Raw genomic sequence first — 12,159 nt, 5'->3', positions numbered from 1 at the left:
TCAGCTCAGTAAAGTTATACTTTTATAGAAAAGTATTCCTCCAGACCTCTATGCATATCTGACTTCTACAGAAGCAAGAAATGTTAACTTGACACAAAGCACATAAAACACACAGGTGCGGCAACGGGACTCTTTCAATGGCTTTTGTTGAGTGACAATTTAAAGTTTGCCAAAACTCTGTCAAGTTAATGTTTGCTACATCTGTGTATGGTCTAACAAGACCTAATAGAATAGCTTCGACTGGATGGAAGACATTCTTATACTAATACCTCTGGATGCAGGGCGTAACTATGAAGGATGCAGGGGATGTGCTTGCACTCGGGCCCAGGAGCCTTAGGGGTCCAGAAGGCCTGTTTTATCCATACATGGAGCCCAGTACTATGAATAAAGCATTATAGTTGGGGCCCTGTTACAGGTTTTGCATTGTGGCCCGGGAGCTTCAAGTTACGCCTCTGCCTCCAGACGTATCGCTAACTTGTAGTACAGCATATATTCCAGTCCTGGCCAGTAGATGGCGACAGACAGGAGAATTTCCTCGCACATCTGGCTGTAATGAATTGTAAACCTGATTTGAACTTAATTGAAACAAGAAACGAGAAGGATTTTTTGCTGTTTTTGGCAGTTTGTGCGGAGCAGAATAATTGTACATGGGGATTTGCTATCTGCACCAGTTTATGCAGCGAGTCCCTATAGTGCACAGATGGGAATTATTTCCAAGAATGGTAGGACAGAACAGGAAAACATATTTTAGCACAAATACGCTGAAGAGAAAGTTTTTGAAACTTGTTACATGTGTTCATGGGAAACCAGCGGCCGTATTAAATATCATGTGTAATTACACAGAATCACAACAGCTGTCCGTGCAGATAGAACCGAGTAAAAGGGAAGTCAATTACTAATGGACAGTCCTTAGCATAGGTTAGCTACCATAGTAGATTGACAGGAGTCTGTCCCCCGGGACCACTGTTGATCAGCTGATTGTTGGGCTGATGCACTTGTGAACTGAACAAATGTTTGCAGGAAACAGACAGCTCCATTCCCAATGCAGTGGCCAAGTTTGGTATTACAGGCAAAATTCCCAATAAAGTGAGCCCTTACACCCTCGTTGATAGAAAAAAAGATAAGTTCTGGGACTCTGTATAGGATGTCAAAAAACATTTTTTTTTGCAAGAGGGTTTTTAATTTTAAAAGTAGTAAAACATAAAAAATACCTATGAACAATGAACACAGCATTGCCATAATGGCACTGACCCCGTGGAATGAAGTTACCATGTAGTTTTTAGCAATAAAAAATGGTACAATTTTGTTTTTATTTCACCCCACTTAATTTTTTTTTACATTTTTCAATGCCTTAAATGCTACATCAAATGGTGCCAATTCAAAATACACCCCCTCTTACAAGTAACAAGACCTCCGACTGCCACGTTGACAGAAAAACAAAAAATGTAAAGCCCTTGAAAGGAGAAGGTGAAAAAAAATCCGAAAAATAACTGGTAGTTCAGGGGTTAAAGATAATATATTGCTACTGGGAGCACACCTAGGGCTTCCTATGACTACATGCAGCGCTCACGCTTTTACCCATCCCTTAAAACGTAACCGTAGGGAGCATTCATACGAGTCAGTGCGATACCGGTCCGAGAATCTCCGAAACGCATCGCATCTAAGCACTTGTGATCTTCACGGACATGAAGAAAACCACAAGTGCTGCCAATAGTGTCAATTCCAAAAATAGCATAAATGAAGAAATATGAAGGCTGACACATTGGTTATTGTCCTATTTTATGATGGTTTTGAATGGATCCCATTGCCAGAAACAGAAACCTGCACTGAAAGAGTTAACACAAGTGTGAACAGTGTCTTATGTGTACTGAGGTTGTTGCCTCACTCAATATCTGTGGCTATGGATGATTACATAGTAGCCACTTGAAGCCAAGTTGGTCATAAATACAGAACAATATCCGTGATAGTCACTTCATTCCCAGTTAGACGCAGTGTCCCAATGTCTAATGTACTGAAAGACAGACGTCTACTCAACCAATAGACCTATGGGTGGAAGAGGAAGGAAGCCTTACATTTCATGCATCGTGCTGGAGATCTCCAGGTGTATTTCACTGCAGTCCTATTGTTTGCTTATACATTATACTGACAAAAGTATTGAGACCCCCATCAATCCTCAGCGGTCAGGTGATGTGTGAGCATTAGGTATAATGGAGAGGATCCCACAGGAGACCCCAATACAGAAACCATTAGGTGTCACCAGGTGTAGAGCTGACAACGGGGTCTGGCGGGTGAATGTCACCGGGTGGAGAGCTGACAACGAATCTGGTGGGGGGATGTCACCAGGTGTAGAGCTGACAATGGGGTCTGGTGGGGGATGTCACCAGGTGTAGAGCTGACAATGGGGTCTGGTGGGGGGATGTCACCTGGTGTAGAGCTGACAACGGGGTCTGGTGGCGGGATGTCACCTGGTGTAGAGCTGACAAGGGGGTGTGGTGGTGGGGTGTCACCAGGTGTAGAGCTGACAACGGGGTCTGGTGGGGGGATGTCACCTGGTGTAGAGCTGACAAGGGGGTGTGGTGGTGGGGTGTCACCAGGTGTAGAGCTGACAACGGGGTCTGGTGGTGGGATGTCACCAGGTGTAGAGCTGAGAATGGGGTCTGGTGGGGGGATGTCACCAGGTGTAGAGCTGACAACAGGGTCTGGTGGGGAGATGTCACCAGGTGCAGAGCTGCCAACGGGGTCTGGTGGGGAATGTCACCAGGTGCAGAGCTGACAAGGGGGTGTGGTGGTGGGGTGTCACCAGGTGTAGAGTGGACAATGGGGTCTGGTGCTGAAATGTCACCAGGTGTAGAGCTGCCAACGGGGTCTGGTGGGGGAATGTCAGTCAGTGTAGAGCTGACAACGGGGTCTGGTGGGGAATGTCACCAGGTGTAGAGCTGACATCTGAGTCTGGTTGGGGAATGTCACCAGGTGTAGAGCTGACAACGGGGTCTGGTGGGGAGATGTAACCAGGTGTAGAGCTGACATCTGGGTCTGGTTGGGGAATGCCACCAACCAATCAGTACGGGACATCGCAGCACTTTTGGGCCTTCCAGAGTCCACTGTTGGCCATGTTATTGGGAGATGGAAGCCATCCGGTGTTTGCGGTGCAGTCAGTGAGACTTGTAAACTGACAGACCATGGACAACAAAGCCTTGTAGGAGCTATAAAGACATCACACACATTGTCTGCCCTCGCTCAGGAGGTCTCACCAGAACCATCTATTAGCACCAGAACCATCCATGGGGAACGACATGTGAAGGGTTACCATGGACGAGCGGCGGCACACAACATCACAGCAGTGACTGCACAGCGGCGCTTGTGATGGCGCTTGGAGCGACGGACTGTAAGTGAGTGGAAGCAAGTGTTGTGGATGGCTGAATGAGAGTAACAATCTTCCAATCGGATGGTCGGACTTGGGTGTAGCAGTTGCCTGGAGAGCGGTTTCTACGTGACTGCATCGTCCCAACAATGAAGTCTGGAGGAGGTTCTGTTATGATGTGAGGGTATTTCTGCTCCAAAGGACTAGGGCCATTGGTTATAGAGTAGTCCTGTGGCAATACTTTGGTACACCTTTGTATCTCTACCAACATGACCGAGCACCATGTCATACGGCACACAGTGTTGAGGCTTGCTTTGAGGGGCAAAATGTCTGCAAATTTAATTAGCTGGCCCAAAGTCCAGATCTCAGTCCCATCAAGCATCTTTGGGACAAAATAGAAAGCTGTATCTATGCACATCCCAAAATCCCATCATCCCTCACATCCCTATCTGAAGCTACTCAATGAATGGGGGCAAATTCCTCAACACATCCATGGGAATTTGGTGGAAAGTGGTCACTGCAGTCAAAAGACGGCCAACACCGGATTGAAAAACGTGAACAAAACCAAATGTCATCACCTTCTATGTGCGGCCCAATACTTATCAACATGGCGTACATCATATGTGTTGGCCTCGAAGGCTTTATGTAGGGGAGAGACGGATTTGGAGACCGGACATTACTTTTCGATTTATTTGTAACACAAACATTGCTCAAGGGTATAAATTCTGGAAAATGGAAGTGGTTTCTTAGCTAATCTGTAAGGCATTCAGTTACAGTAAACAATGCCAAATATTCAAGTCCAAAGTCAGCGCTCCAAATTACAGCGAGCAAATGTCTAGAGCCGGAGTTATCTCATGTTTTCCATTGTCAGGCTGACATGAAGCAGACAGAGCTGCAGGCGGTGCCAGGAGGCAGCAGGACGAGTCCAGTCCTGAACTCGTCTGAATAATGACTGTAAGTGTTGGGTTGTTCATGATTTACAGATCATCTAAGAAATGAATGTGACAAGTGAGTGAAGTCACCCGACAGTCACCCCCACAAACATCATAGGTGGAAACCTTAAAATGACGCCATTTTCTCCCATGTTTGACAGATCTCGTAGGTTTCAGTACTTGCTGGAGTTTATACATATTCAGCTGGAAGTCATGTTGACAGAACGTTACACATTACGTGTTAGATTGGTCTTTGGTGGGTGTGGTCATGGATATTCAACATAATGTTGGTGTCCTTTTAGTTAAAGGGGTTGTCCCGCGCCGAAACGGGTTTTTTTTCCCCAATAGGCCCCCCGTTCGGCGCGAGACAAACCCAATGCATGTGTTAAAAAAAAAAAAAGTTTAGTACTTACCCGAATCCCCGCGCTGCGGCGACTTCTTCCTTACCTTAGCAAGATGGCCGCCGGGATCTTCACCCATGATGCACCGCGGGTCTTCTCCCATGGTGCACCGTGGGCTCTGTGCGGTCCATTGTTGATTCCAGCCTCCTGATTGGCTGGAATCGGCACACGTGACGGGGCGGAGCTACGAGGACCAGCTCTCCGGCACGAGCGGCCCCATTCACCAGGGAGAAGACCGGACTGCGCAAGCGCGTCTAATCGGGCGATTAGACGCTGAAATTAGACGGCACCATGGAGACGGGGACGCTAGCAACGGAGCAGGTAAGTGAATAACTTCTGTATGGCTCATATTTAATGCACGATGTACATTGCAAAGTGCATTAATATGGCCATACAGAAGTGTATAACCCCACTTGCTTTCGCGGGACAACCCCTTTAAGCATAGAGTTTATCCCATAATCCAGGTTACAGTCTCTAGAATACTAGAGTACAGTTATTCCTGGAGGCCCGGGCCTCAGGCGTCATCTTACCTATTGGCGCTACACTACTGTTGCCTAAAAAAAGTAGACAAGTCTCCCTGTTAAAGGGTCACCAGATTTTAAGACGAGTTGTGTTAATATGTTACTAACATGATTAGTAGAAAAAGGGCAAATCACTTTATTTACCTAAAATGATGTTTTTGTGCTGAAAAAAAATCCCATTAACCCTTTGCAATCCAATTTTAGATTCAGGGTTTCCTAGGGGGCTCTCTCTTTCTGCCATTATACAATGGCGCTATCTGCTGGCTAGAGCCAGTACTACAGTATGGGACATGCTGGAGAGGCCCCCGACAACAGAGCAACCAGTAATATACAATATGAATACCCTGCTGGATGTGTTCCGACATCAGAGTTTTACAGCCTTCAATCAGAATGTCTTCAGATGTCAGACAGTGGATTGGAAAGGGTTAAAGGGCTGGCCGCGAGGGATCCCTTTCTTCTAACTTGCTGCATGTTGTCAAATGAAGTCTTCCTCTAGTAGTAGGGACACTGAGATGGACTACAAGAAGTAGAGGTAGATGTTGTCTCATGCTGTTTATACAGGGAAGGAGAAAGACTCCCACACAGATGTAGCTGCTGTTAATAGTAAGTGATTTACTGCCCCACAACTTCACGTTACAGATAACAAATGTCTGCGCTGCTCAGTACTTCTGTAGTGGCCTTCATTATGCTTATGATTCGGTGTGTAGTACAGACAATTAACCTCTTAAGGACCCCGGACCATTTTTATTATTAATTTTTAGTCTGATTGCTTAAACCATATACTGCAATACTACAGTACTGCAGTATATGGTATTTCAGGGCATTTTATTGGGATGCACCATAGGTCTGTCTTATTAGACAGAAATACATAGCATGTCTGGGATGCCAGGTCAATTGAATGGCACCTCGATATCTCATTGCAAAGGAAGTTACTTGGGACCAGTGCATCTAAGGATTAATAGCCTCAATCAGAGTGAGCTCTGATCAAGGCTGTTGTGGGCGGGTGTAAACTGTCAAAGACAGCTGGCATCCACCATATATGGAGCCGGATGGGCTCCTGATCCAACGCTATACAAATCCAAGACGTAGAAGATGTACATGTACGTCCTTTAGGGTAAAGGGGTTAAGGAGCAAAAGTGATGGTTTTCTCCACAAGCAGTTTTGATATAAATGACAGCACTAGGACAAACCCCCATTGTAGTAGTGACCGTGGAATGCCACTTCCCAAAAGCCAGTATAGCAAAAGGTCTCAGCAGCCCAAGATAACAGCTAGTCCCCTCCCGTCTGCTAAGGGAAGACTGAATATTAGAGATGCTGCTTACAAGGATACAAGTCGTAGTGGCCAGAAATAGTCCTACTCCTCCTGTACACACAAGACAGGTTATTCTGAAAAGTCGTCTAAGAGTGTAGGTATGTTTTAAAGGGGTGGTCCAGTTGTAAACTATTGGTGGCCTATCCGCAGGCTTAGTCATCAATTGAAGGTCAGTGAGGGGATTTCCTCTGATCAGTATTGAGCTGATTTCTGGTAGAAGCAGACAGCTCCGTTTCCACTATAGTGGCCCAACCTCATATTGCAGACGGTGTTACCATTGAAGTGAATGGAAACTTTGTGTACAATACCAAGCCTGGCCACTGCAGTGAGAACGGAGCTATCTGCTTCCTGCAGAAATCAGCTTAGTGCAAGAGCGCACTGACCAAGCAAACAGCTGACCACCCGGGCTCGAAGACTACTGACCCACTGCCAACCTACTGATGATGCCTATCCTCAGAATAGGCCATCAATACTTTACAACCAAATCAGCCCTTTAAGGATTAGTATGATGCATTTTATTGTGTGCAGGTCCATTCTTCACCAGTAGGGCTTCTTCTTTTATCATTCTATTTCCACTATGAGTACGGTACAGCTTTTAACGTTTGTGGTGTAACCATAATTGTGCTCCTCCTTGAAGGTTCTCACCATGTAAATGGGGTTTAAAGGGAACTAGTCAGCAGGTCTCATACTAATTGTGTCATACAGTATGTAGAGCAGTAGACTTCCATTGGAGTCTTGCTTTCCCTGGAAAAAAACGTAATTTACAGGCGCTCAGCTAAGTGCTTGACCACGAGACGAGCGTCTAGTCCAGTTAGCCTTGACACAGTGCATCTGCTTCCCTGCATGTCTGCCCAGGAAAGAGTCATAGGCTCAACCTTTAAGATGCTTCGTGTACACCGCAGTATTCAACTAATAACCAAAATCCAAATTTTTGGGCAGCTGAAACATATTTTTCCATTGGAGCTTCCTTAGCACGGATTACAATTAGTGCTGAGCAAACTTTTGAAAAATTTAGTTTTGTTCAAATTAGTTTGAACCGAACCAAAACTTCACCAATATCCCTAAAAGAGGCGTATAAACTGTCTAAGAGCCATAAAATAATAATAGTTCTTCTCTCAGTGGCTAGCATTGTGGTCTTTCAGCACTGGGTCCTAGGTTCAAATCTGACCAAGGACAACATCTGCATGGATATTTTTGTGGGTTTCTACAAACATTCATACAAACTCCATGCAGATGTTGTCCTTGGACCTCAGTGCTGAAAGGCAACAATGCTAACCACTGAGCGACCATGCTCCTTCTTCAACCGGAGGAGGAAGGTGAAGGACAGGTATGAGGAGGAGAGGAAGATGAAGGAGAAGGAAGGAGGAGGGAGGAAGACTAAGGACAGGAAGGAAAAGGAGAGAAAGGAGAAGGAGAGGAAGATGAAGGAGAAGGAGAGGAAGATGAAGGAGAAGGAGAGGAAGATGAAGGAGAAGGACAGGAAGAGGAAGGAGAAGGAAGGAGGAGGGAGGAAGATGAATGACAGGAAGGAAAAGGAGAGAAAGGAGAGGAAGATGAAGGAGAAGGACAGGAAGAGAAAGGAAAAGGAAGGAGGAGGAAAGGAAGATGAAGGACAGGAAGGAAAAGGAGACAAAGGAGAAGGAGAGGAAGACGAAAGAGAAGGACAGGAAGAGAAAGGAGAAGGACAGGAAGGAGGAGGAGAGAAAGAGGAAGGAGAAGGAGAGGAAGGAGGAGGAAAAGGAGAAAGAGAAGAACCTCTTCTCTAAAGGAGGTAGGAGGATGAGGAAGAAGCAAGTTGGTGGCTCAGTGGTTAGCACTGTTGTTCTAAGTTCAAATCAGACCAAGGACAACATCTGCATGGATATTTTTGTAGGTTAGTACAAACATTCATACAAACGTCATGCAGATATTGTCTTTGGTCAGAATTAAACCCAGGACCCCAGTGCCTAAAGACAACAATGCTAACCACTGAGCTACCATGCTTCTTCTGGAGGACAAAGAAGAGGGAGGAGAAAGAGAGGAAGGAGGAAAAGAAGGAGGAAGAAGACAAAGCATGGTGGTTAGCACTGTTGCCTTGCAACGCTGGGGCCCTAGGTTCAAATCTGACCAAGGACAACATCCTCATGGAGTTTGTAGTGATGCTTGTAGAAACTCATACAAAGATCCATGCAATGTTGAATGCTGTGAGGCATCAGTGCTAACCACGAAGAGCAGGAGGAATAATCTTAATGGGTGCAGCTGAGAGGAAACGCTCAAGGTTCAGGTTCGCACTGAAGTAAGACAGTAGACTATATGCCATGTTCTCACAATGACCTGCTTGTGCTTCATTGCCATCCGTGATACGACTGACGTCCTTCACTAGATATACTATATATAATGCAACACAGAAACACTTCTGCTTTGTGTTTTGTACAATTCCATTGCATTAACCAAGTATAGTTACTACTTTTTCTGATAGAGTTCAGTAACGGGTTATTATAACACTACCCATCACATTATACTCCTACAAGTTTGTGTTAGAACTTTCTGAAAACAAATAATATTTAGAAAAAAAAGTTGAAAACTGAAATAAACTCGGAGTCTTGGAACCTCGCTCTTCATCACTTGTCTGCTGTGCCTAAAAAAATCATATATATTCATATTAGTTAAACACTTTTCATACTATCACTCCAGTGCAGGAGCACGCTACTAGGTGTGGCCGCTTTCTGCACCACGAGTCGGCCACCAGATGGCAGCAGCACAACATCTGTAGCAGCTGCTCCGCATGTACACAAATTCACATCCTTTCCAAAAATGTCAGCAGTTTCTGATCCGTATAAGCTGGAATATGAATTATCAAACAGCCCATGTCCATGATTTGTCTTGTAACACATGGAATAATAAAATCACAGAACATATGTTTTACATCATCGTTTTTTGAAGTCAGGGGTCCATAGTGCCAAAGGGAAAAAAAGTAATGTCAGTATCCAGTTGTGTTCTATAGTAACATGTCATATTAATACTGATGAGATCATCAGACTGTACATTGCCAGTTTCTGTAGACTACAGACAGGCAAAATGTTTTCGCTCAGTCTGTTCCAGCTGTTACAACATGGGGTGAATAGTCCTATCCTACAGCTACATATGAGGACATGGAAACTCTTACAGTTATGCAGAACACAGTTGTAGCAAAATGTAGCATATGCACTAATAGTAACACAGCAGACCAGGCATGGCTACAGGGTGCATACTTGTTACATAGGGAGTGCATGAAGCTCTGCATATCCATCCATCCATCCATCCAATCAGGTGATGCATCCTTTGAAAGGGGGTGTACCGGTGGGTTATTGCTCTTTTTCGGTACAACATGCATGAAATCAGGGATGGGTATAAGGGCTCATTCCCACCAGGGTTTAGCCTCCGTTCAGGCTTTCAGTCTCTCTGTTACATTTTGGTAGCAGAGATATGGAATTAAACTGTTCGGTTTTTACCACCATTGATTTCAATGGGGTTGTTAACAAATGGAATGCAGTCTGCAGAGGTATTTGTTCCATTTAAATGGACTGGAAGCAAAAAGAAGACTTTCTGGTTTTTTTTTTTAAACCTCATTGAAATCAATGGTGGTAAACACTAAACCGTTTAATTCCGGTTTAATTCTATCTCCCTGCTTCCAAAACGTAACAGAGCCTAAACGGAGAATAAACACTAGTGTGAACAATCCTAACGACTGTTACAAATAGCAACAATGTATCCAACAGGGGGCGCTCTACTTCTGCGACTAGCTCGGTCACTTATTTTATAGATCCTTGATATTTTCAACTTCCAAAATCTGCGCTCAAGGTTCCACTTTCTGCTCCATTGGGAGTGCTGGACAGCGGAATCCCCATGGCCAAACGGTTCCGTCTTAGGATGGAACCGAACAGTGTTGAACAAACACCATTGATTATAATGGGGTCCTTTCATTTTTGGCTCAGATGCCCGGCTTTTATCTAAAAAATAAAGTGCTGCATGCAGGACTTTTTCTTCCTGTGTTTTGTGCCGGAACCTGATGTGAAACCCCCTAAGTTAATGGTTACAATGAGGTCAACCTGACATAAACAGAAACTTCCTACTTATTCCATTAGCTTATTACCTCTTAGAGGAATGGCAGAGCGGTTCCATAGCGCTTTCTAATGAACTACACACAATGAATGTATGTCAGTGATACAATGTTGCAATACATACTGTACTATCACATTACTATACTCCATGCAGATGGGAAGCACCAGAGAAATAGTTATGCAGAACAATACAAGTTTACAAACAACTCGCTTACTACACAAAACATACTATAAAAGGGGTAATCTGATGCTTATGGTATAATACTCTGCATGCAAGTGCCAATATCACCCTCCTCGCTTACTAATAGCGACATTACAGCAATCTGAGTGTTACAAAACAGCATCCAAACCATACAGGAAATATTAATAAAGTGAAACTGCTAATAAAACTCCAACCCGCTGTCTACTAGGAAAGTTTTCCTTAAGTTCTGGAAGTCATTGCAAAGTAATTAGGAACATGTACAAGGAAAATGTACAAGGCAGCAGCGCTGATGACAAGATGTTGGGGTCTACAGAGATGTCTGAGCGCACATCTGCCCATTCTTGAGGACTGCATTAGTACAGTTGTTCTACCAGCATTAGAAGGTCAGATTACATTGCAGGTAGGGACACTTTAGGGACGACTTCTGCCTGCTTTGTAGTAAGCTTCATGTGCTAAAGCCATAACTTCATATCCTAATGATGACCTGGGGGGCAGTAAAAGCCCCCTCATTCATTCATGCCATGTTAGACTGTGATGTAAGTTTTGTTTTCTTTCCTTTTATAGGTTGCATTTAGTGTTTGAGCAATTTTAAGAAAAGAATACAAAGTTGTGACAATTACTCACCTTTCACTTGTGCCAGAATTAGGGAAGGGTAAGTCACTGCAATGATGCAAATGAGGGAGGATATGTGCACAAAGCTCATCATGTCTAAATGTTAGACATGAGACTCTAAGTGCAAACTAGGGGGAGAAATTGAAAAAAAATCTTCTTAAATTAGCACCATCAATTGTTCCCCTGCCCCTTCAGCGATGGGCCTTTATACAGAACGTAGCCACAGAGATTCCTTTGCACTGTTCTTAAATAGGAAAATCTTTGGCTTGCACTAAATTCCAGCCCCTTTTTGAAACTTGAGAGGTGTTGCCACCACGAAACCCCTTCCATGCTGAAGGATCCCATATAGGGCTTGCCTTGCAATACGTTGCCAAGTGACTATGCAGAGTTAACATAGAGGAACCCTTGTTTGACCTTACAGAATAGGAAGAAGTTAGAGAACACATCTGGAGAAATGTACTTTGTGTGAATGAGCGGAGCTGCAAATTTTCATAACCTTCTAAATATAGAGAGAACAGATGTGATCGGGTCTATTACTGCACACATTAGATGCTGAAATTGCTTGTTCATTAGATGACTCCAACCAGAGCTGCATATGAATGTATCTAACACTGCAGTGTGCTATCTGACCACTAAGTGATGCAGAACGGGGTACTGCAAACAGCAACCCAATCATGATAGAAGTTGGTGTGCAATCAAGAATCAGTCAGTGTAAGGCTGCGCTGCAATCCACTTTCCC

General features: G+C 44.3%; 1 protein-coding gene across 1 annotated transcript in view; it reads right to left on the bottom strand.

Moving 5' to 3' along the window:
* COL3A1 (collagen type III alpha 1 chain) overlaps window positions 1-11,648 on the bottom strand; it is an 89,469-nt gene extending 77,821 nt beyond the window's left edge. The window contains exon 1 of the mRNA XM_066577087.1: window positions 11,433-11,648. Coding sequence (XP_066433184.1) covers window positions 11,433-11,514 — 82 coding nt within the window. The 5' untranslated portion in view covers window positions 11,515-11,648. The remainder of the gene's footprint in view (window positions 1-11,432) is intronic.
* Between the last annotated feature and the right edge of the window lie 511 nt (window positions 11,649-12,159).

Source organism: Eleutherodactylus coqui, chromosome 8 (genome assembly GCF_035609145.1).
Source record: "Eleutherodactylus coqui strain aEleCoq1 chromosome 8, aEleCoq1.hap1, whole genome shotgun sequence".
NCBI classification, from domain to species: domain Eukaryota; kingdom Metazoa; phylum Chordata; class Amphibia; order Anura; family Eleutherodactylidae; genus Eleutherodactylus; species Eleutherodactylus coqui.
This window is presented reverse-complemented; position numbering and strand designations above follow the sequence as displayed.